We start from the raw sequence: 26,922 nt of genomic DNA on the forward strand, positions 1-26,922 counted from the left end.
ATATATATATATATATATATATATATATATATATATATATATATATATATATATATATACCCACTATCTTGGTTGGCGACCCTCTGTTTCCACCAAAACCCATTAATACTGCTCTCACACGAAGAGCCTTCACCGCGGATAAGCTAAGGTTACGACTAGGTTACAGGTAGCTACACGGCAGATATAACCGCAGTCAGTCTCCTAACCGTGGTTATCGCAAACGGGTGATTCTACGATATCGACACGAATCTGAAAATGACTACATTAGATTTGACTGAGTATTTTATGTTTTATGCAAATTTGACTGAGTATTTTATATGTTTTTCGGGCTACCACCAAGTAGCCCGAAAAAGAACTTAGATTTCATATTACCTGCATAATTTACGAGGTAAAAAATATCGCACATATTCAGTATGGTGGGACCAATTTCATTACCTGTCGTTCTCGAATGTTCACGACGATGTAAAAGGCAAATATTTCAGTTACAGAGAAGACATTTTGTTTATGAAATGTATGCGCAACAAAGAGTAAAGTAACATTGTTTGAAACTTGTAGTGCGAAGAAAGTACTTTTGAAAATTTTCTAATTATGCGACGTCTTGTTCTAGTTGCTCTACATAGTAGTTACTGCAAAGTTGATAAGGCTTATCAACTTTCTTTTGAAAATAAGTTTTGCTTTTTTCCATCTGCAACTGCAGATAGTCTCTGGTTATTGAACTCCAGGCGAGGAGGCTGATCTTGAACATCCTTACATAAACGCTGGTAATTTGTGCGGTAAATATACAGGTTAAAGTGAAAAAAAAATGTTCTTGCACAGGTATTTTAACGCGAAAGTGTTTTATGCCGTGGTCCACCAAGACTTTCATGACGTATTGCCTTCACGGAAGTACGTCAGCAAAATGAACGCCGTCATATGGCAAAGAAAAAAGAAACTATAAGAAAAAGTTCCGTTGACGGGAATCGAACCCATGACCACTCGGCCCACAACGATGGCTGTCGGGCGTTTATCCCACTGTGCTACCGCCAATCACATATCGGAGGCGACATGAACGCGCCTTTTATCTTTCACACTTGCTTCTCGCTGTTCGATGGATGGATGCTATGAGCTTCCCCTTTATAACGGGGCGGTGACATCTGCGCCACCAGGCTCGAAAACAAGAAACAACAAAAAATCACAGCATATCCACGGAGTGAATGATGATGAGTGGGCGAAGCTGCGGAGGTTCATCGGTAAACCGTGAATATTCCGTGAATTCTGCCCAGTACATCATCACCGACGTGAGATCGGGCGCGTTTATACTAAAGGTTCGATGAGTTATGACGACTTCACTCTAAAAACGGGTCGTATCGCAAGAGTAAGAAAGCCGAGTTACTCTTCAGAGCGTTCTCTTACTCTCGCAAAGCATCGCATAGAGTGAAATGCACGTTCACTCTGTACGAAAGGAGAGAGTGAAATGTGCTTATACTCTACCTCTATCTGAGAGAGTGGAATGCCCGTATACTCTTCTCGCATGACAGGGTAGAACGCAGTTATACTCCTGCTCCTCATAGTATATGTCGATGTGCCGGCGTACCGCGAGCGATGACCACTCATTATTAAGCACACGCATATACAGTAGAGAGCACTGCATTCGCCGCGGGGCTGGATACAATTAATAAAAAAAGCAGCGCTTCCAGCGCCTCCCAGTGCTTTTCAGTGTACTGGAATGCACAATCCAGCGCCTCCCAGTGCTTTTCAGTGTACAGGAAGACACTGGAATAAAGCCTAATATCCGCGTTTTTAGCTTTGGATTTGTGCAGTTAAATAAGCGAATATCACCTCATCGAGTCGGTCGACGATCGAAACTACATTCGAAAGGTTTTTAAGTTCTTCGTATTTCAGTATCCACGTTTTTCGCTCGAACGTCGCGCACGGAGTACACTGCCCTAAGCTAAATGGTCCGTACGGCTAGAGTGCGCTATTACGGCTGTAGTCGCGGAACGTCAACAATAATGACCGAAAATATGTCCAAGGGCGTGACGAAAACTGAAGTGTTCAATGTGCAGTTCAGAAGTACAGCGTTTTCTACACAGAAATGACTAACCGCTTAGCTGGTCAATGCGAATGCCGCACATATCCTCGGTTACGCTAATCTTGTTTGCTGAGAAACAGGCCGGATTGACATTCTGATACCGGGAAGCACAAAACAAAGAAATGAACTATCTTGTGTTTGGTTGTCGCATGTACGGAGATACTCAAACCGGCGTTTCTAAACAAGAAAATGAAGACAGATCACCGATATGGTCAGTGCAATCAGTAACAACATGAAAGAAAAAGGACGTGTTCGTCATCTCCGAGTGTGGCGTTGTGGTAGCGCGTCGGACTCGCAGTGTGAGGGACGCTGGTTCGAATCTCATTTGCGCGTGTTTTTTTTTTTCTCACGTCTTTTTTTTTTTTTTTGTCGCAGTGCTCGTTATTATGTCACCATTACGATCAACGCATGAATAAATTCTCAAATGCAATATTAAGGCCCTATTTCGCCCGGGTTCCGCTATTTCTTTCTTTAGGTGTACTACTACTCCTTTCGGAGGGGTCCGGCTACTCTGCTTCGGCAAGAGTTATGTTACTCTGTTGAGGTGGAGTACTATAACCCTCTCAGGGGGCATTACTATACTCTGCCTCAAGAAGAGGTCATTTACTCTGGAAAAGAGAGTTAAATATGGGACAAGAATATACTCTCCCAAAGAGAGTGCCCAGCACTCTCTTAGTTCTTAGAGTGTTGCAGCTCACTTTAAGTTTACATGTACGCTGTTAATTTTCATTGTTTAGAAAACCATTGCTTTAGAAAACATCTGGCGTCTTTCGTTAAGCAGCTGGCGTCTTTTCGTTTTGCTTTAGAAACATCTGGCGTTCTTTCGTTTTGCTTTTAGAAAACATCTGGCGTCTTTCGTTGGTTTATTTCATCAATCAACGGCGTTTTGAACAAAATTTTTATTGTTTAATCACGCACAGGAGAAATCTCACCAGGCACTACCTTGGAGGTAAACAATGGCTGCTAATGGGAATGAGAGACAGAAGAAGTCGGCTTTTAGCTAACACTTACACTTCTACTTCTACTAACGTTTCCTACTGGAACATGCCAATGGCTGCTAATGGGGAATGAGAGACAGAAGAATTCGGCTTTTAGTTAACGCGCACGCTGCGAATTTTTTATTGTTCAACAACGCACAGGAAAAATCTCCCACCGGCACCACCTTGGAGGTCAAAGCGTAAGACTGGTTACGCACTACGACTACTACGACTACGACTACGAGGGACGAACGGGTGCCACCTTAAGGAGCTTCGCCTCTAAAAATACGCGCCGTTGCAACGACCGTCCCATTCGGCGCGTTTCCAATGCAAGTTTAATTTCGTCAGTGCTTTAACACACCGTAGGATGCGGCTTTAGCGCAAGCCTCGCTCACAGCATCCATCCATATCGACAACTTAGCTCTCCGACGCTCGCCTGGCTGTCGCAGCGCGCTCCCCGCTCGCCCTGTGAGAAGTAACGGCTAGGCTAGAGGGAAGACACGACGCGCGCAGCGTTTCTCTTCGCTTTCAAGACGCTTTGAAGGAGTGCATATCGAGCATTAATGTTTATTATGTGCTTGTTGATGCCATCTTTGCGCGGGATTCACCATATGCGGTGTCTACGTATATGTTAAGAACTTCAGCTACCGCAAGGGTTAAATCAGGATCATGGGCGTTTGTCGTCGGTACGGAGATGCTCCACTAGGTGTCAATGTGAGCGCGATGCGTCCACATCAAGCGATGCTATATCTGCCAAACAACGGTAGACATTGTACAAGCTCTCATATACCAATGCACTATAAACAATAAACTACTTCTGTGACGACACGTTTTACTTTCGCGTTATACTGATTCCTATGACAGAGGGATCAGCCATCTTTTTTCTGTAACTTGGCCATTAGAGCATTTCTTTACTACTACAAATTTTGCGCATTTATTTTGCAAGTAGAAGCAAGCCGTCATAATTACTGTAAATTTCTTGAGTATTCTGTGATGCTTGCTTTGCGGATAGAGTTGATCATTGAATCTCATATTGTGTATAGTATCACAATGAGAAATATGGCTTCACCGTGCGCCAGAGTCAGAAGCCATCACATACAACTCTACAGGCAACATTAAGCCACTAAACATTGCTAAGGTCCGGTACATTTGTGCAAATAATTGTCGTGAAATCAGCATTTTGGGTACAATTGCTGTTTCGGTTAGAAGTTTGATGTGAAACATAAATTTCAGATTTAAAAAATTATTATTGTGGATTCCTGCAGCCAAGACACAATGGTTGAAATTTATGATTGCGGAGTAACGGCAGAGGTAACGTCCGTTACTTTTTTTTTTTTTGGTAACGTTATCGCGTTACATTTTTTGTAGGTAACGTAGGGCGGTAACGCGATCCTTTTTTGATAGTGTAACGAGTAACGTATTTAGTTACTTTTTGCAGTAACGCCTAGAACACTGGGAAAAGGTCCCAGCCTCTCTAGGCAACGCTAAGAGGACACTCTTTACATCAAGTTGCCGTTGCCAGTCGATTGACTTGCCCCCCCCCCCCCCCCCCCCGCGCCCCACTACTCATTGTACATCTCGCAGTGTGTTCCCGGGATCGGAGAGTCTTTGACCAAGAGACAGCGTCATGTGATGGCGTCATTGATGACGTCACGTGATGTAATTTTCCTACCTTTCTTGTGGTCGAAACCAAGCGCCGGATTTTACAACCGATGAGGCACATAATGCTGTCGCCTTAATAAAATGAGTTGTGAAAATAGGAGGCGCTTGTGAGCACGCTAACAGTCGGCTCCGTCATTTGCGAGAAATACATGAATAAACGGATTCGGCGAGCGGAAATGGCGAAGCTCACAAGCATTGTGTATTTGACAAGATAAAATGGGAAGCGTCTAACCGCTGTGTATTGCCAGCTCTAACATGCACGCGGCAGAAACTTGAGGAATAACACCGACGCTGGACCCGCCGTGTCGAAATTGCTCGCCCTACCTGGAACCCATTGCCGTAATCGAGAAAAATAGAATGCACAAACCGCGAGAAATATTTGAAGCCAAGCACATCTCCAGCCTTGAGGAGGGCTGCCTAAGCGTTGCCTCCATAACGCTTTCTAATAAAGAGCTGGCGTTTTTACGTATGCGTTGAGGATGACGTACTGCACCGGAGATCATACATATATTTGCAAATTCCAAATAGATGTTGTCGGAAGTTCAGCGCTTGTCTTCTGTGTCCGCTCGATTGTTCTTCGTTCATTTTTCGTGCTGTCAATTTCTTCTTCAGCAGCCTTCTCAGCGGCGGCGTGGATGAATAGATGGATGCTTAGAGCGTCCCCTTTTTAACAAGGGCAATGAGCTGTTTGACACCAAGCTCAAAAAAAAAAAATATTTTTGTTTTACATCGGCCTAACGCCTTGCGCACTTCAATTGAAACGGTCTTCCTAAAAAGAAAAAAAAAAGAACATGAATTCCCTGTCCAATTTTCTGCGCCTTATGGCGGGCTAAATGCTTTGTCCCAGTATTTATTTGTGTCTTTTATTCCTACTTTTCCGCTCTGCCAGCCCTACTTGCTGGGGAGTCTCCTAGTTTTTGTCTTCACTGTGAGTGAATGTTCGAAATATAAAAATACCGGAACACTTTCCATGCCCACCGATACATATTCCCTAGCCTCCCATCGAACCTCATTTTGCGCTGGGTTTCTTTCAGCTCAGAACTCATCGTCCCGTATCACCCTTTCCAGCCTCACTTGTCGTCCTCCCTTGGTGAGTGTATCGGTTGAGGTGTCCTCACTAGAGAGACAGTTATCGTGCACTCCACACCCAATTTCCATTTTCATTTCCTTCTTCCTTTTAAGAATCAGCCTACGGATGAATACGAAGTCTGTACTACATTTCAATCCTTGAAAAATACTAAAGCGTTAGACATCAACAACCTGCAACTAGGTCCTATTAAGCACTGTATAACTTCTATTTCTCCTGCTCTTGCTCACATATTTAACTTAGCACTTGAATCGGGCAAATTCGCCCAGGCAATGAAATACGCCAGAGTTTCGGCAATACTAAAAGCAGGTAGCCCTAATGACCCCAACAACTACCGGCCAATTTCGGTCTTACCTGTGTTTTCCAAGGGGCTAGAAAAAATTATACACTGTCGTATGGTCAATTTCTTGGATAAGTTTGGTGTCATAACTAACGCGCAGCACGGATTTAGGAAACACAGGTCAACGGAAACAGCACTACTGTCAATCAAGGAAACGATAATAAGGAACATAGAAAGGAAAGCCTATGCGCTGGCGTTGTTTATAGATTTTAGTAAGGCATTCGACTGCCTAAGTCATAACATTTTATTAGACAAACTAGAATGTTACGGAGTACGTGGTAGCTGCTTATCACTGTTTAAGTCTTACTTGAGTGACAGATACCAGTGTGTTTACGTGAACGGTCACACGTCCTCTTTTCTAATAAACAAATTTGGCGTGCCTCAAGGAAGCGTTTTAGGGCCGCTTTTATTTAACATTTACATTAATGACATCGTGAACATTGATACTAATGCTGAATTTATCATATACGCTGATGACAGCACTGTCATATTATCCGGGAACGACGTGCACAACTTGACAACGGATTGTAATGAACTGCTGAGAAAGTTATCTACCTGGTCTCAGCTAAATCAACTTAGGATCAACGCGAAGAAAACTAAGGTAATTATTTTCCGCTCCAAGAACAAATTGTTTCAATTAAATAATACTATTGCTTTTGAAGGTAAAAAAATCGAAATAGTCGACAGCCACAAAATTCTTGGCGTGCACTTTTCTTCACAGCTCACTTGGGATATGCATGTAAATTACCTATGTGAAAAGCTCTCCTCTGTGACAGGTGTCCTATCACGATGTCGTAGTTTACTGCCTACAAAGGCCAAAGTACAGATTTATAATGCTTTATTTCATGCCCACTTAAATTATTGCGCCTTAGTGTGGAGTACAACCACTATAACTAACATACGTAGAGTTCTGATGCTACAGAAGAAGATTATTCGCTATATTGGCAACATAGACTATTATTCTAGCACCAGAGAAGCGTTTCCTAAGTACAATGTTATTAGAATTGACAACCTTTATACTTTTCGTTTATTACATACTGCGCGATATGCTTCTGAATCCCTCAAGAATTACATAAAACAGTTGGCATCTTTAGAACGTCGTAGAATTAATGCGAACACAAGGAACCCTGAGACATGGTCAGTTCCATATTTCAGGACGCACTACAAACATCAATCATTGGCATATAACCTACCATCCACTTTAAATAAATATGAAGATATTCAGATTTTCAGTAAAAAAGACTTGCGTATATATTTCGCACACTTGCAATGTCACATACTGTGACATTCTGTGTAATTGCATTGTGTGTAACTTTTGTCGTTTCTTCTAACATAGTCATTCTGCTTCCATGAATTTCTTGCTGTGTTATATGGCGAGTGTTTTTGTTTATTTTGTTCTAAATAGCTAACATTGCTACAGTAGTTCGGTGTTACTATTCTGTGTTATTCTTATTTCTGTTCATTACTTATGCTATAGAAGTATTTTATTGTATGTAGCATTTTTTTTTCTTTTCCCCAGTACTTTTCTTTTATGCACATGTATTTATTTTCCCTGTTTTTTTCCCTGCAGTTCTCGTGCTGGAAATACATGTAAACCGCTGTATATGTATTCATTTTGTACGATATGGCATTCTGTTTTGCTTGTTGATTTGCTCGCCATTGCACCGGACTGCTTGTTGTTACTGCCCTGTATAGTCTGGTCGTTGGGTCCCGTCAAGCTACTTATGTAGCTTTTAACCCAACGAAACCATCCAGCATGTATATACTGGAAAATAAAATTGAATTGAATTGAAAAAAAAAAATCACCCCCCCCCCCCCCCCCGATGCGAGGTGCGCCACAGTCCTTCGATTCACGTCCAGTCCTTCTTGCACCTCTGACTTCATGCTGAGATCCTCATTACATATTTCTACAAACTTCGAAGCACCTCGTACCTGTTGTGACTACACAACGCTTGGTGCTTCGTTGCTGCCCTGGCTTTTAACAGCTAGGCTGCTTAAGCCGGTCGTAAAAGCTTTGCTTTTTAAAAACCTCTCGGAGCGCCTGGCGTTGCCTAGCAACCGGTGCGCTGCAGCTGCAGCTCCACCATCGAGACTGGCGCGTGCTTTCTTCGAGTTGTTCTTCATCGTCCTCCTCTTCATCTTATGCTTCGTTGTCAAAACACGTGTGCCGATTTCTCCGGCGCGGGGTGCAATAAATTTGATGGGTGAGAGAGAGAGAAAGAAAGAGAAATAAAGATAGACAAAGAGAAAAGTGCTAGGGGGGTAAAGTTCTTCGCGAGGTGGGATTCGAACCCGCGTTCCCCCAATTCGAAGGCAAGCGCCTTAACCACTCGGCTATTCGGGCACGCTAGCATAGCGTAGCCTAGGCTTGTATAGTATTGGGGGTAGGAAAGAAAAGCGAGGAGGAGGGGAGAGTAAAGGATAGCATAAAAAGAAAGAGAGAGACAGTAAGAAATAGATATGAAACGCAAAAGACGGAGAGCAAGAAAGAAAGCAAAAGATAGCAAAACTTGGCAATACAGCGACAGCCAGCACTACACATATGGTGCCCATCAGCTCCGCCATCTCCTTAGCATTGAGTCTCCAGTGCGAGCCACGCCAATCTTTTTTTTTTTTTTTTTCTTCGTCCTGTACCTCCATGTATCTATAACTCTCGCTTACCCGTATACTGCAAGGTACTTGTGTTCGCTTACCCTCGGTATTTCTTGGCCTTGTATTGACACCGCCTGATCGTTGAGATCATCGAAGGCCATCAATCCACTGAATCCCATCTTCACCTTCCCTCCCCCTGCGTAGTGTCATCGCGGACGTCGCGTGAACCGAGGCATCCGCGGCGGTCTCATTGCGTGGCGCCTGAATGGTGACTGAATGGTTTGCCGTATTATTTGTCCATTTCACTTGCAGGCTTCAAATCCCGCTCGATCCTGGTTATCTTTTTCTCCCAGTACGCGATAGCGATTACGGACGCCGGCGGCGGCGGTGGACAACGACGTGACCAAAACCGGCTGCTAAGACCTCATAACAGCTTTCGCTGTAAAAGTAACATAAATCCAAGAGTTCCCTTGTTGAGGAATCAAAAAGTGAATTGCTGGAAAAAGTGAAAAGTGCACGAACACAGTTATCATAGCCTTGCTGATTTTGTTTCGGATGCTCCGATAAGCTGTGCCTCTGTTTAAAGAGAGCCTGACTTTATTTTAACTATTCTGTACAGACGCATTCAGCAGTTGAAGCAAATACTAACAATTATTCGCAGACCAACGTAAGTCCGCTGTGTGTAATTTGAACAGCGAAGCCGTTGTAGGTGGCCGTGCTGCGATCGTACACTCTCTTCTTCATCTCCCTTAAAGAGACCATGACACCCAATTTTCCATCATAATCTGTGTTATGTGGGTTAATGCTTCTGCATTCACAAACAAGCTGGCGAAATTTTTGCGCATTTGGTAGAGCACTTAATTTATAATCGAATATTTTTATAAACACGCGAGCGGCCCGAGAGTCAGGCAACACTGGCGCACTCGCGAGCCGTGACGTAACAACAGCTAGCTGTGCAAGTGTCTGCATTGTGGCGAACGACATTGTTCCGTGGTCAGCTGCACGTGATATCGAGATACTTTAGCTTTTTTTCAGCTTGGCACTGAAATTGAACGATTTGCAGCGGCTGAACCATTAGTAGAAGACGACGGCTCCGTTCCGTGCTGCACATGACGTCACACACGCCATGGCAAAATGGCGGTTGCCGGCGGTGGGCGGGGTTTACAGCCGGCGACTTCTAGGGCTTGTTTTGCACTGAAATATTCTTTTACGGGCCACTTTTCAAACCTGTATAGGTATAATAGACCCTCTATTTCTAGTTTTCGCTGAAAATCACAAATCTTTGAGCGACCGTGTCATGGCCCTTTTAACAAGTGTGCCCGGCGAGCGCTGTCCCGCTGCGACAATTTCTCCTGCGTGGGATGTAATCGCTCGGGTTCACAGCGAGAAAGAGAGAGATGGATGGATACAAAGAAAGAGAATGACAGACATAGAAAGGAAGGAGATAGAAAGACAGAGAAATAAAGGGATAGAAAGAAAGAGGAGATCACGTTGCCGGTAAAGTAGTCACGTGACCCGCCATGCCGATTAGGCGGGGAAGGGCTTCTTCCTCCGCAGTGCAAGTTGCAGCTGCCCCAATTTCTTTTTTAGATGCGAAGCAGCTTTTGCGCTGGGCTTTGTCCGTAGTTCCATTGGCGACCGTCCGCTTTATAAAACCTCCCTTAGCCATCTGTAACATATTGAGCGCGCGATCGCACCAAGGAGGTCTTCTTCGTCTTGTTCTTCGACAGCCTTGATGATGATACGTACAGAGCACTTTAGGTGCCCTGGCTGCCGTATGCTGTCCTAGCTTGGCGTAACGCAGACAAAACCACGTGTGCTGGCAAGCACTACCGCGTTCCTGCCTGTGTAAGGGGCTGGGTAAGACCCTATGGCCTCTCGCCCTTACACTCTCTCAGCAATCACGTGATGGCGTCGGGGAACATGATTCTGCAGACGCGCGATGAACCCACGTGGCGGGCTCCAACAAGAGTTCGAGACGAGTAACAGCAACAGCAGGTACAGTGAATTCATGGTGTGCTCCACATGCAAGGACGCGTTAACATCGGGCAAGGTGCCCGTGATGAACGAAACTTTAAGTGGACTCATTCGCTCCTTCGCATTCCCACATGGTTCCGTTTAGTGGGAGATGGTGAAATTTTTGCATGATCGCATGTGAATCGTTACAGATCGCAGCGGCTCAGCTGAGCGTGTTTTGAATGACCCGCTTTTATTCTACGTAGAATTGCTCCATTGTGCGTAGCACGAGCGACCGATGTGCTTGGATATGTCCAGCCTATACGTCAATAAACCTCCAGTGATCAGCGAGCCGCGTCTGCAAGTGTTACAGCGCGCTCAGTGTTCACGCAGCGCGCGCGTCGCTTGCAGAAACGAAACCAGCTCGCCATAAGCACAACAGGTAGTACGTCGAACACTCCGACGGCAAGCGCTCGGCAGAGACGGCGTGGGCCGGCGACGTGCTGCGCGAAACTGAACGATCGGCTCCATGCGGCACCGCGTTCAAACGGCACTCGCAGGTCGCAGGTCGCAGAATAGACGCGCGCGACACAAGCATCGGTCAGACGAGTCGTCCGTCCGCTTCGGCACCACTTCTGTGATGGTTTCCAAATGCCCCTTGGCATTGCGCTATCGCATGGTCGCGCCAGAGAGCCGGGATTTATTCTAGGCTTCAGTAAAACGGAAGAAGACGCAATGCCATGTAGTGGGTACTTTTAGACAATATTTACCGTAGAAACGTATGTATTTACTTCGCGGCGACGGACGTCAAGAGAGGCTAATTTGTACTTCGCGGTTGCGTCATACTGCCATTCAGCGCATAGTTATGCTGCGTTCCCGGCAGGGGCGGGCAGTATCGAAGAGATGCTATCTTGGATAACCTTGGGGTGTCGTGTATCCGTGTCATGATATATTTAGCAGGTGGAGTGTCAGTATCTGTATTTCCGGTAGATCGTTCGAAAAGAACAGCGATATGAGCGATTTTATTTCGCGCTGTTCATTACTATCCAGCGGTATAGGTATGTATACAAGCAAAGAAACTTTCTTAGATACTTATGTAAACTGATAACTTGGAACAGCCCCACAATGGAACCATGATAAGGAATTGTCTAATGTATCGAATTATCCCAAGATACAAATGGTACGTATCGTATCGAATACATTTCTTCTGTCAGTATCTTGTATCTCCGATAGTTAACGTATCGGTATCTTGTAGCATGTCTGACTAAGATTTCAAGGTATGTTTGCCTAGATCCGGACCAAAAGACCCTTTTCGTAAAAGGGCGCCCCAAGCGCCCTTCACGCGGACTACTCCAGGCCGCCATGTTTAGGGCGCCGCAGCAGACGACACTACATGTCTGCGACTGGCTGCCTACTGCGATTGCCGGAGCGCGACAGCGTGGCAGCCAGCCCGCGCGTTCTGAATCGTGCCGGAAACGTGTTGCTAAAGATGGTTAAGGTGCGGTGTGTGACCAACGAGGGATGAGAACGGAGAGGTATGCGCGACAGACCGATGAGACCGAAACAAACACGGGTGTCGCATATCTGCGCACAGTGCATGTGTCAATGTCATCACGCTCGTGGAAGCGCTAAGCCCTGTAGGCACGCTGTCGATTTGTATGTAAAATGCTCGTCCGCGCGATGGATGACGCGGTATCGACCATCGTAAGCGCGTTGCAGTGGCTTCCGTACTCGACGCTGGACACATGGAATTTCGATATCGCCAGCTTTTCGGGAAAATGGCAAGTGCGTTGCTGGCAGCGCCTTTCAGGGCCACGAAGCGTGCCGAATGAAACTCGCAGTTTGTTGATGTAGCCGGTGGAGTCAGGACATGGTAGCGAGGGCCGCCATGACGCCAAGCCACCGTCGTAAGTACAGTGTACTTTGTCAAAGAGAAAGCCGCTGCTGGCAGCCAAGTTGTTGTCCACTATGTAATTCACTATGAAAGTTGTTGTCGTGCCTCGGTGGACCTTACTACACTTAGTTTCACACATCGATCAAGCGCACCGCCGTTGAAGCTGCAGTGCAACAAGTTCGGTCAGCAAAATGTATAAATCCACGTGTCTGCTTTCTTTGATTTTCGCGGTTGTGAATGCTCGTGTGAGCCGAGCGCGAGCCTGCACCGGCTACAAGTGAAATACTCAAACAACGAAACGTCAGGTGATGTGAAACAGCGCATTAAAAGCCGCATAACGAAGTTTATTTTTCATTAGGGCGGAAATCATGTATTACTCAGCCTGAAAGAAAAAAAACGAAATCACAGTCTGGCGGTAAATACATTGAACTATTTGTTAGTGCAAGTGCATTGTTTTCTAAGTCTCGCTAACCTCTACAGCGTTGCATCTGTTGTATGGAACAGAGTACGCAAAAGCGCTCGGCACTGCATGGCCGCACGAGACTCACCCGCCTTCAGGTGCGTGCCTACTTTGTGAACGTGTCAATCAGTTAATATTTCTACGTAAGCAGCGGGGAGAGTTGGGCGAGTTCATTCTGGTCAAAACTGCGCAATGGGACGGGACACGAAGAAAGGCAAGACAAACGAGCGCACACTGTAACAACTGAGTTTATTGAACGATGAAACCAGCCTTGTAACAGCCTCAGCCCATATGATGCGTCCCCCTAGGGGCTAACACAGGAGCCGCTAAAAGCCATGAAAATAAGCACGTTAAGGAGTTATCAATGAAACAGCTGAAAAGCTATCATAAAGACACGTGACAGGCTATAAAACCATGACAAACAACATGAAAAACGCAGTGCAAGTGAACGATTGTGCTCACATGGAGACAACCAAGGTAGACTCAGGTGATTACGTGCACGTGGAGCATAGCTATGCGTACTCTTTGTCAGCAAGGATAATCGACGGGTGGCTGGCATGCGTCCCTCTCCTTTCCTGCTGATATGGAACGCCTCGATAATTCTCCGGTCTATGAACTTCCTTTCTTTCGACAGAACTGTCGCGTCTTCGAAAACTGCCTCGCATCCGCACTGCCGGCAATGCGCTGGTAAATGCAAGGCTGGGGCGTTAGACAGTGATCTCTCGTGCTACCTTAGTCGCATGTTAATGCATCTCGCGCTCTCCCCTAAATACGATTTCCCGCATGGTAATGGCACCTGCTACGCCACACCGCCCTCGCAAGTTAAGTATTCCTGAGATGAATTACGCACTCACTTTGACGCGACTCTCTCGTATCTTCCTTCCTCTTGCTAACCATGTTGCACACTCATGAAAGTTTTGCAGGCGCTAAAAACAACGTTGACCCCATATTTATTCCCGATCTTTTTTAAACCACGGGAAAGGCCGTGAGCGTACGGAACAACGGCGAACTTGTCCACCTCTTTCGGCTTTCCGTTAGCATTCTCTCGCATGCCTTTTTCTTTTACCACGCCGGCGAGCTTGCCGCAAACTGTGTCCATCAGGTGGCTCGGATACCCGGCGTTCCTTAGCCTTTCCACTTGCTTTTCGAAGCTTTGCGTCATCTTGTGGACGCAGGATTTTTCGAGCGCTGCTCTCAAAGTACTGAAAGCGATACCCATTTTAATCACCTTAGAGTGGCTGGACGCATAATGAAGCAGCGGTTTTCGAGCCCTCGGCTGGTAGAACCAACACACATGATCTGACCTAAATTCTAATTCAATATCCAAAAATTGCAACCTAATTCATTCCAAAATTCAAGTGTAGACCTCAGGCCTCGGCTATGGGTACCAACAGACCAAGGACACACTTAGCTGCCTCTTTGTAATTCTGTCTCCCCCTAAGAAGACCAAGTAATTGTCGACATAGCGAAAAATTTTAACAGTACCTGGTACATAGCGTTCAATTACCCTATTCACTCCGCTAAGAAAAAAAGCACTCAGTATTGGAGCCACACTGCAGGGAGCCAATGCAAAGGCCAGTTTTTTACACGTACAGTTCACCTCCCACTCCGAGAGCAGTCGAATCCACATAAAGGTTCAAAAGTTCCAGGAAGGTCTCTACTGACAAGAAACTTCTTCTTATGAACGCTGCCTCGTCGTTATACTCCGTGATGCAAGTTCTGACACTTTGAAGAACGTCCTGACGTGGTAGAGAACAGAAAAGATCTTCGACGTCGGTACTGGCAGCAGCACAGCTTCCGGGATTAGCTCCTCTCGGGAATTCCACCAAACACCGCGAATCCGGGATTCTGAACGGATCCTCAACACATAATGGTGCCAGATGCTTTGGAGATAACCAGACGCCTCCTGGAGCCAGGTATTCATTTCTGAAACTGTAGTCCTCAACGGAGCCTGCGGCTTATATGTCTTTACCGCGTAAAAAACTTCTAGTGTCAATATTGGAGCCTTCTTCACTTTTTTGGCCACGTCCTTAAAGGGGTCATGAACCACTTTTCCAAGTAATGATCTAATGGCCTCAGTATCGGAGTGTACTGCCTCCCGAATCGATTGCCGCAAAAATTTCTCGAACCCGTCAAGAATCAGCGGAGTTACGGGGGTTTGGCGCACGCTCGCAGCGCTTTCTCTCTTTTCTCGTGCCGGCGAGCGCACTGGAAGCTAGACAGGGAGGGATGGCATGGGGGAAAGAAGTTACGCCAGCGCGCGTCATGAAACGCGACCGCTCTCCCGCTGTGATTCGCTTGCGCGAGTGCGGCTACCGTGTACTGAGGAGTGCGGCGCCGGCAAGTGGCGGCACCCCGCGGCAAGAAGCGCATCTGATCCGAACGCCGCTCTCGATTTACGTCGGCTATCGGCCAATAAGCATGCTATGTCTCTTGCGACGTACAGCGGACAGACGCCCCGCCCACCGACGAGAGTGAGAACCGGCCTCTGTTTGAAAAGAGGGTGCCTGGGGAAACGGCAACTTCGCGCTCCGCTTGTGGCCATTACGCGGCGCGCACGACTGTAATATTTGGCAGAGCAGTTCATAGCCGTGTCAGCTTTCCGCATGATGTGTTTTTTCAATCAGCCCAAGGGGTGCTTCATGACCCCTTTAAGGCCTACATCGTCCAGGAAGCAAAAGGTTTGAGGCAGCGTGCTTTAGACTTCAGCGTGCTTTAAACTTAAGCGGTATATTCTGTAATGTGCTGCTAAAATACGTTTTTCTTTTTTTATTGTGTGCTTTTTTTTTTCTAAGCCAGTCCTGTGATTTACATATTTCCATTCCGCTTGATTTTTCATTTTCGGTAGAGGCAGAAATGCTTGAGGCACGTGTACTTAGGTTTAGGTGCACGTTAAAGAACCCCAGGTGGTCAAAATTTCCGGAGCCCTTCACCATAGCGCCTCTCATAATCATATATCGTAGTTTTGGAACGTAAAACCGCAATAATTATTGCTTATTATACCGCTTGAGTTTATCTCTAAGTGCAGGTGACGTTGTGGACAAAAGAAAGGTAGACTGAGTGTGCCTGGTCGAAATGTCTTCCACGCAGAAATTTGGCCCAGTTGGGGGTAACAGAACTTGGACATTTTAATAAGCGCACCGATAGGACCGTCCTTGTGGGAGTGTTGCCTTGCGCTGGTTAAAATGTATGCTTTCGAAACTGCGACATTCAGTTTGCATTACAACAATGGAGATTACAATAACAGAGAGCTGAGCTAGTTGCTTAGTATTCATTCTAAAAAGACAGGGCGTGCAAACACGGACACAAGAAAGAAGTCAGGACACCACAAACGCCGACTAACAACTGAAGAGACGCACTACGGCGGAAAAGAACGAAGGCACAAAAACTTATCTGCGCATGCCCATGCAACAGGCGAACCTATCAATCCGGCACGCGTGGGGTCTACGTGGAAGATAACTGTTACGGCATTTGATTTCATCTTTATGCAAGTTAATCGCCGGTTGGCTCACGCATGCGCTACCACTATTCTCGATATGCCATGCTTCAATCATCAGGCGCGTTTCTTCATTTCTATGCCGGTACAACACTGCGCATTCATCGAATTTTGGCGTGCACTTACAATCTCGACAATGTAAAGATAGATTAGAAGGTGAGCCTCCTGTTAGCGATATCTTATGTTCCAACTATCTCTGGTTAATGCATTGGCCCGTCTGTCCTACGTAGAAGCGGCCGCAGCTGAAAGGGACCTTAAACACCACACTTGTACGGCAATCATGCAGTGAATTTGTTGGTGTGCTTAACGAAACAAATATCGGTCCGCTTCTTGTCTTTTACTCGATCATTCTTCCTCTGCACAGAGGCAAGAATCTTATACCTAGCACATTGGCAGCCCTGAAAACAACATTAACGCCGTATCTACTTCCTACTTTCTTTAGCCTTTGAGATACGCAATGAATGTACGGTATACCTGCGACACGTTTCTTCCTATCGCTTTCTGCAACCATGCTCGGACTTAACACAATAGACTTCTTTAAACGTTCAGCGACAGTGGCCACTGCATCACGAGGATACCCTACATCTAAAAGATGCGTAACCTGTGCGTTAAAGTTATCACTCATTTTGTGCTCACACGACTTGGTGAGGGCTGACTTAAGGCCAGACATGGTGGTGTCGTTTTTTACAACTTCGAGTGCTTCGACGAAAAATTTCACAGCGGTTTCGAAGATCTAGGAGAATACTGCCAGTACACGTGGTTCTTTTGGAACGTTAAGGAAATGTCTAGAAATTGTATTCCATTATTCTGAGGCACCTCTTTAGTAAAGTTCAGCCCTCCTCCATTTAATTGAAATTTTTCGCTCACTGAAGTTACCACCTTTTCAAAGTCCTCACCACTACAAAAAATCAAGTAATCGTCCACATAACGAAAAACCTTAATAACCGAATTACCTAAGGCGCCTTCCAAAAGATTGTCAATCTTGCTAAGGTATCAATCACTAAGAACCGGAGCAACTTTAGAACCAATACATATCCCTGATTTATGCACATAAACGCCTTCCTTCCAACCTACCAGCGTCGACTTTAAATACATGAAGAGAATTTCTAGAAAAGCCCCGGTAGAAACACCACATTTATTGGTGAAAACCGTCTCGTGCCTTTGTTCGTTAATACATTCATTAACACATTTTAACAAGTCCTCATGCGGCAAAGAGTAATACAGGTCTTCGATATCCATACTAAAACCTTTACAACAGCCGGGGTTCTCCTGCGAGAGGAACTGAACTAGAGCCTGAGAATTACGCATACGAAAAGGGTCTGAAAAACTCAAAGAGGTTAAGCAGTTCTACAAATAGATACAGCGACTTGCCAGGTGCCTTGCTCTGAAACGATTGCTCGAAACGGAATCTCATTCTTATGTGTTTTGGCTGAAAAAAAAGCTATTCTAAAGTAAGTGATTTAGCCTTCTTGACATTACAAGCTATTCACTCAAGGTTATGTCTTAACAAAAGGTCGACAGCACGTTGCATGACTACCGATGGTTTAAGTTTTACCGTCCTAAACGTCTTTTTATGGCTGTTAATGCTTTTTCTGAGAACAAACTGTCCGGCATAATTACAAAATACCCTTACTTATCTGAAATTACTGGCACGAGTTTCTTCTCCACAGAGTAATTAACCAAAGGCCGGATAGGATCAGGACACGACACTTGAGATGCATGCTAGATCCATTGTACTAGCAACGGAGTCTGAAGTGCAGCGGGAGCGCTCTTTTTCAGGAACGAGTCTAGGGATTGTACGCGGCAAACTTAAAGGGGTACTGACACCTTTTTTCGAAGGCGAGTTTACTCTGCCATACATATCTCCTGTATGCAGAAACGGCTCTGTGCATGTGTGAAGCTCAGCAAATGCTGATAAGATATCTTATTTTGATATTAAAGTCAATTTTTTCATGGCGCACCTACTGACATCGACACTAGCTTGACGTCAGGCTACAGTACAAATTCTGGTGACTTCACGCAGCAGTCTGGCTTGTTGCGATGACGTTAGGTACCGAAACTTCAAAGATGGCCGCTTGTACGTCATCAAAACTTCCAAAATGGCCGCTTGTGCGTGGAAACGTCACTATATATTGTGGGAGCACGTGACGAGAAGCTCATACCGTGTTGTGACGTCAGGGTACAGTAGGAACCAAAACTAGCTTTTAAAAACATACTGTAATTACTTTTTCAGGGCGCACTCGCGCTTAGCACTACCTTTTCTAGGCTCTTGAGGGCTGGACCTTTCATTTGACGCAAAAAAACGACAACTGAAAATATTCGTGTCAGTACCCCTTTAAAACGTCTATTGGTTTTAGGTTCGGCTTAAAACATTATTTGGGACCTAAGGCTAGGGTTTTGCAGTGACTATCATCTAAAGCAGCTCCTTCAAGGACTAGCAAGTTATTTTGCAGTGAAACAGTAAAAATAATCTTCCTCTTACATGGTTGAAGTTCTCGAAGTTTTACCCTCCATAAAAATTCCGCATGCTGGTTAGCTACCCTCATCCAGTCGGCGTACATCTGCTTTCGGCATGGAGAATGTAAGGAAACGTGTAAACTTAAAGATGTTAGGAAAAGTTTTCGAGAAGCACTATGATACTACACTAACTGGAAGGATGGGTGCTATGAGCGTCCCCTTTATAACGGTGCGGTGACATGTGTGCCACCAGGCTCGACAAAAAAAAATTTCTTTTAAGTTGGTGTGATGCCCAGTCTACTACGATTCAATCAATCTTACTATAGAAAAAAATTCGGCAGATCCCACGCATTGTGGGAATCGGTGTTATGCGAAGCACTCAGCGAGTAGTTGTCTATGCTGCATGTTTGGCTTTGAGCCAAGGGTTAGGAGCTGGATCGACATGTTTTTGTAAGCGTAGTAGTTGCGTGCACATCGTGGCCTTACCAAGCGCGTCTTAAAAGGTAACTTGTGGTCTGACCTAACGTCAGCACTCACTTTAGGGCACAGACGTGAATATTATGGAAATGAAGTGCACTTTATGGTGCGACGATGTATCATGCGTAACATTCGTTAGCGTTTATTCCGCGGTCGATCAACGCTTGCATATAGCTTGCTGAATCATAGGAATACAAATGTAATGTTTATTAGACTTCTATGAAAGCGCAGCCAACACAGGAACCCGGCATGAAGCCTTTATTATAGGCGTACATATGCAATGTTTATTACTTTGTTATAAAATTAGATAGCCAGTACTGCAACCGCAATTGACGCTGCACCGATATTACGCCTGCATAGGGTCTTTTTCTAAAGCAGCCTCAAGACGTGGTGTGGCTCTATGGTAGAAGCCACGCAGATTGCTTGGGTTCGATTCCTGTTGGGATCCTGATCGTTATTTTTTCCATTCGCCGGGTCAGCGCTGCCGATGTTAGTTTTTCTTTACGCTGCCGCATGTAAATGACCAATGTCTATTCTCGCCGTTCCTGGGAAGATATCAACTGTCAGTCTTCTGTGGCACATGCCCGCTTACCGTACGTGGCACACGTGCCCGGAGGAAAGGGTTTGACGACGTACTCGGCAGCACGTTATTCCTGTCATGACCAGACAGACATATTCGTCAAACCCTCTTACCCCCCGTTCCAATTTTGGTCTACATTAAGTTCAGGAGGCGATCATGAGAGCACCCAGACTTAGGCGGATAGATAGATAGATAGATAGATAGATAGATAGATAGATAGATAGATAGATAGATAGATAGATAGATAGATAGATAGATAGATAGATAGATAGATAGATAGATAGATAGATAGATAGATAGATAGATAGATAGATAGATAGATAGATAGATAGATAGATAGATAGATAGATAGATAGATAGATAGATAGATAGATAGATAGATAGATAGATAGATAGATAGATAGATAGATAGATAGATAGATAGATAGATAGATAGATAGATAGATAGATAGATAGATAGATAGATAGAAACGCTCAAAGTGCCAAAGGTTCGCTATGGAATGCTTCGCATTAAAAAAAAAGAACAAATTCGCAGCCCATTTCTCTGCCCCTTACGGCAGAATGTCCTTACTTTTCCCACTATTTATTTTCGTCCCGTCTCTCTAGTTTTACGCCACCAATACTACAACCGTCTCTTAATTATTCATATCAGGGGCTTGTTCAGCTTTCCATTGTTGTCCGTAAAACCCAAGGCTTCACCTAGGCTCGTGCCCAAACGTACACCTAGGCGGACATCTCCACATTAAATCAGAACATGCTCCGTCGTTTCCTTATCCTCCCCGCAGAATGTTCTTCTTGTGACGCCCATCCTTTCCGCCACCTTGCGGGATTCCGCAGAACTGATTTGTAACTATATTACTACTCTTGTTTTTCGCACAAGCGTCCACACGACCCTGTTTTCCACAGGCTCCGAGTTTCGCTAAATTCATCGTAAATGGCGCCACGAAACGGAAGAGCAGAGAAGAAGGTGAACACAACTGACAACCGATTTCGTTGAAGGCATATCCACAGGTTACACAAGTTACGCTGGTGCACCGTTCCAGCGAACAATGGAGCTAATCGAACAAGAAATTACCTAACCAAGCGAGAAAGAAATTTCATTTCTGCACCGAAATCTAAGTACACACTCCTTTCCTGCTTTTCCGGAGAAAAAAAAAAAATGCCCCTAACGTTTGACGAGTGTTCTTGTTTTTTTTTGCGATATTTGGGCACCAGGAAGGTGATTCACAATTGGTGCAAACCCTGCGGCGGTCACCAAGATGGAGGGAGCACGTGAAAAATCTCACTAATAAGAAGACAACTGCGACCTTTCGGAAACGTATTGCGCTGTTCATCGTCTGCGTTGTCAGATAAAGATCCGCTGGCTTATCCCCACCAGCCTGCTCCTTTATGTGGCCTACGCAGGCTCGCATACGCGCCAGATGTTTGACGATGGCGCTGCGAAGCGTGGCACTGGGCATCGCAGCAATTTGAGTCAGCCCTGTTGAGTAAAACGCCGTCTTGGGCTAGTTGGTGCATGGTCTGAAAAAAAAGTTGGAGGCACTGTTCTTTCCAATAAATCAGCACCAGTCCTGTCATTTATTGTCCTCGTTCCTTTGTATTTTTGTCAGCCCTGTTGAGGTTGATGCGATTTCCGTGAGGAAATGTAGTAATAATATTCTGTTCAAAACCAACTCTGCGTATTTTCTGTCAATTAGTTGTTTCGTGAACACGAGAGAACATGCTTAAGACGTAAAGATCATGAAAATGGCGACTATAGCTACATGCTACAGTCGCCATAGGTATAGATACATGCTCGCCCACTTACGTGGTTGGGCGTTTACGCCAGTTTGGCCAGGTTGGTGTATTCGTAACTCAGATCTCACAAAAATAATGCAACATGTTTATGCAGAACAAGTTAGCTTGGCTTCAATTCTGGGGAGTTGAAAGGAAATCGCACGTATTCGTCTCTCTTTAATTGAGGGTACTCATTATGCGACACTGAAGTCACTATTTAAGCGTGTCGAAAATTATTTTTGTCGTCCAGCCTCTCTTCGGCATTCGTCTACTCCGTGAGGCGTAAACAGGTGGCCGGAAGGGAATCCGCTCATGGCGGCATTCTACACCTGTGAGCAGCGTTCACGTTCAAAAGTGGTACCAAATATGACATTGTCCACTGTGCACTTACTTTCGGTCTCGGTTTATTTAGGACAATATCGAAATTGTCCTAGGCGGACACGGCTAAAGGCAAACATTGCTTGACTGGGCCGTGCACCCTTAACAGCAGCAGCAGCAGCAGCAGAAAGGCAATATTTACAAAACATGAAAGCACGTATGAAAATCAATCAGTACATTTGTTCTAGACAGATAGCATGTTTGTACAAGAAACAAAAACATCAACGGTATACAGTTTGCTACGCACTTGTAAAGTAGAGGCACAAACATATACAAAAGAATGCATGTATAATTATCGCAAAAAAATGAATAAAAAGAGTGGCAGAAAAACATCTAATCAAAGGCAACCAAGAACAACCTCATAAAGCTCACGAGCCACCTGCAGAGAAAAAAGAATATTGTTACGGAATAATATACCTGGTCGCTCTAGTTCAGTTTTAGTCTTCTGATAGTAATATTTTGACACAGGCGTATCTGCTGGGGGGGGGGGGGGGTGGACAAGAGAGGCGCTATCGACCCCCTCCCCCTCCTCCATTGAGCACTTTCGACAGTGGTCATTGTCGGTTGCAGGCTGGGAAACTAAGAAGTGACACAGTTTTACTTGAACGCAGCAGTCACGTAATTATGTAATAAAATTTGTCCTGCGATTCTGCTGTAACGACTGTCCTCATGACGACGAGGCTCTCTGCTGTTCTGCCTCTGCGAGACTGTCGCGCCTAGCGCTCGAGCAACGCCTCCTCCTGGCTCGAGCATTCCAGAGGACGCCCTGCTCAGCAGGTGCTAAATCTGTCATGATTTTATTTTGTTCAGCCTGGCCTGAAATTTACGTAATCCGTGACGCGAATACGGGCAGGAACCAGTAAACGTTTTATAGCCCGATGAAGCGGTCTTCCTCTTTCAGGAAATTTAGTTTCTTTCTTTGAAAACGAATAGCATCGCCGCGGCTCCATATCCAAGTTGTGAGTGGATGAGTGCGCAGAAGTATCAGGTATTTTAATTGTGCCGAGCCAAGAGAGCTAAAAAAGGCCCCCGCTATAGCCTCCGATTACCCTGCTGCACCTTGCTTATCATAAGGTAGCCTGCAGCGATCGCGGTGGCTTGTAACAAGGCGGTATATGAGGCAGTGAACTCGAGCACATTAAGAAGCCGAGATTTCAAATTTGCCCCGTAACTTGATCTACCTGACCAGGGAGGTGAGCAGCACCCACCGTTTTCTAGACTAAGAAGACTGCCCACCTGCAAAAGACTGTGTCAGGCCGGCGCTGTCCTCGTGTATTCTTCGTTTGTATATCGTGTCCGTTGCGCCTAGTTTAAATCATGAGTCTTTGCCTAATAATGTTTATTTCTCTCTCTGCCTCTGTCAGCAAGGATGAGTTCACAGAGAGTTGTACATGCACAGAAACAGCTCAACATCGTTATACTACCACTGAAAGTGTCTATTATACGCATATGAATTCATCTCGCCAGCTGCTATAAGTAGCCGCTGCCAATGTGGTTAGCGAGCAGCCTTCTTTAATTACATTCAGAATGAGACGCTGTCTGGCTATTCCAAAAAAAGTTTAGCTATTGTGCAGCTTAGTAATGCGCTGCTTATTGTGCACACTTCATTTTAACGCCGCGAGTTTTCGCACACTTGTGACGTCGCGTAACAAGAATGCGAGATAATGGCACACCGAAAAATTTGACGAATGGCTAAGAACCAATGGTCAATAATATGCCGTATTGAAGATAGTTTGTTCTCTTTTATTATTTTTTTTACGTAGTCGTGCGTAAGTGGTCATTACGCAGTGGATCACTTACGCGTCGTTTGTTGCGTTGTTTTACGACCAGGTGCTGTGAGCATGACCTAGAAAATTTCGACCAATCTTTAGCAGCTAACGACCTATACGGAAGGAAACGATGTGGGGTAGTTTAACATTATAATCGCCCCCATATTTTTTTTTTTCAGAGAAAATTTGAGCTTACACAGTTTACGTAGGCTTATTCACTTGGAGCCGCCGGAGGGGAGAAGAAAGGCGCCACTTGACCGCTTTGCCCTCCGCCCATGCTGCGAAAAGTATACGAGGGCAAGGAATGGCACCTAGTATATAAATTCGTAGTCGTTCATAATCTTATATACAGAACCAGCTCAATGTGGTTTCCATAAAAATCAGTCGACTGAAGTTGGTCTTCTTCAGAAGGACATCACATGAGAGGTTTCTTACAGTAAAAAAATTGGCACTCTGCTTATTCTGAAGACTTCTGAGAAGTATCTTTCTCTGTGAGCCACATGTTTTGTTTAATAAGTGAGAATTCAAGGTGCGGGAGTCATGGCAGGTTCTTCAGGCTCGTCGTATTGACAGCGCCATACTGAGACTATGAAGTTTGCAGATGGAATGCTAAATGAAGAACAGGTAAAATGTGGCTGTGCTTTTTTAGAATTAACAGTAATTTTTTCATGACGTATTATTTAAAAACTGCTCTGTTGTCGTGGTATAAGGCCTGCACATTCTGTTTGTGCAGCTTCTTTCTTGATTTCAGACGACACTTTTGATAAGCAAATGATCTCTCTCTCTCTCTCTGTATATATATATATATATATATATATATATATATATATATATATATATATATATATATATATATATATATATATATATATATATATATATATATATATATATATATATATATATATATATCGCGGACAGTGAGAGTCGCTTGACCCCCTCCCCCCCCCCCCCCCCCCCCCCCCGCCGCGTACGAGTTCGTACTCCACTCAATTTTTGTCCTTGTTTTCTTGAATGTTTGCTTTGGAATTCCATAATTGAGGAGGTATGTAGTTAAGGGATAGTTGTTTAGCAGGTTACGAATTTTCACTGCGAGTTTTTGTTCCCCGTATTGTGTTCTGCTATGTGGTATAGCTACCAAGCTATTTATGAAGTTACAGCGTGTCGTTTTTACGCGGTATTTACATTGGAATGAACGTTTGCCAATCCGAAATTGCTGCATTATTTCGAGGAAGAGTTTATATGTGCCAAGTTTGGACACTGTTAATATTTTGTATTTGCAATAAGTATGATTTGACGCTGACCATAGCCCTAAGTTTCCTATTGCATGTAGTGCGCGGTTTTGAACAATTTGAAGTGATGCTAAATTAGAACTCCCATGAAATTGGCTCCTCTTGACTGTTCGATGTTTACTTTGTGAAATCGGAGCTGAAGTTGACAAGGCGTGGTCGTTCCTTTTGATTTGAAGAGCGAGTATCTTGTTTTACTTACGTTTAATTGAAGTTTATTTGCACTGAGCTACAAATTTGATCAGATGTTGGGTTGCTAAAGAGATTTTGCATTTCCCTTCCCGAGAAGATTACGTTGGTATCATCGGTATATGGTATAATGTTAGAATAGCCTTGAACATGTGCAATATCATTAATACGCAATGAAAATAAAACAGGTTCTAAGACAGATCCTTGTGGTACCCCATATTTAATAGCCTCAGTCTCAAGGTAACGTCATTTATCAGTGTGTGCGTTGTTTTAGCCGTTAGATAGCTCTTTATTAAAGACAACGCGACACCACGAATTCCATGGAAAAGTAGTTTTTCGAAAAGGACGTTGTGTTGCATGCAATCGAAGGCTTTTCTAAAATCAAGAAAGGTACCATCATTAAACGCAGCGCAAGAAACACGGACACAGAAAAGGAGTACACTACACGTCTACACAGCACTACATGCCTGTGTCCGTGTTTTTTGCGCTGTCCTTAATGACGTTATCGTACCAACTCGTCCAGCAGGACACCCTCCTGCAATGTTGTCAATAATTTGTTCTCTTATTTCGAGTAAAGCTGTTTCTGAAGATTTATTCTTACAGAAACCATATTGCTATGGCGCTATTATTTTGTTTGTGTTCAAAAAGCCACAAAGTCGTTTGCTTATAACGTTTTCGGCAATTTTCGCGAAGACAGATGGTACGGAGATCGGCCCGCATAGTTATTCATATCGTTAGCGTATGTATACATATAATTCTCGAATTACGGCCTATTTGTCGCAGCGCATTAAGTGTGGTAGTACTCGGGTACATCGCTCGTGACGCCTTGTTTTGCGATCTTGCGCAGAACTATGCACGTGGTGCAAGCGGGAACCCCAAGGCGCCCTCGCTGGCGGACAACTACATGCAGCTTTCTCACTTTCACCAGGTAAGTGATGCGCTGGCCGAAGGCAAGAGCGGCGCTCTCAGTTGGTGATTAGAGTTGCTTTTATTTCGGAGTATGTATTGTATATAGGTGACTGCAGCATCCACGGCGCCGCGGCTGTTCCTCCGTCAGCGTTACATGCTTCGGCCGTCTTTTCTTAAAGCCTCACGGCTGTTGCGAGACCAGCCACTCTTAAATGCGTCGAATATCATGCACCATAGGCGTAAAAATGAGCACAGAAAGAGAGCGTGGCGCCGTTTGGCCAAACCAACTTTTCAAATACAGTCCACAAGCATGCCTTTGTTCAAATCTTGAAGATGCCTAATGTTTGTGGGATAAAAAGTAGCTCATTGTCCAAAGAGCCGTGCGTGCCCTTATAGAAAGGAAAATATGCGCACGTCAAGTTCCTCTCTGGAAAAAAACTGTGCACCGTAAGGAAAGAAGATGACTTTTAAGGGCTCGTTTTTATTTGTTAGACACAATATTAATGAGAACTAACGGACAATAATGCCACGGAAGGTATAGGGCATGCTATTTGTAGTAATTA

At 44.8% G+C, this 26,922-nt stretch overlaps 1 protein-coding gene across 1 annotated transcript in view; it reads left to right on the plus strand.

The window, feature by feature from the left end:
* The window catches only part of LOC119395186 (NGFI-A-binding protein homolog), a 1,247,109-nt gene that overhangs the window by 420,754 nt on the left and 799,433 nt on the right, over nucleotides 1-26,922 (plus strand). Inside the window, exon 3 of the mRNA XM_049416112.1 lies at nucleotides 26,298-26,378. Coding sequence (XP_049272069.1) covers nucleotides 26,298-26,378 — 81 coding nt within the window. The remainder of the gene's footprint in view (nucleotides 1-26,297; nucleotides 26,379-26,922) is intronic.

Source organism: Rhipicephalus sanguineus, chromosome 5, assembly GCF_013339695.2.
Source record: "Rhipicephalus sanguineus isolate Rsan-2018 chromosome 5, BIME_Rsan_1.4, whole genome shotgun sequence".
NCBI lineage: Eukaryota > Metazoa > Arthropoda > Arachnida > Ixodida > Ixodidae > Rhipicephalus > Rhipicephalus sanguineus.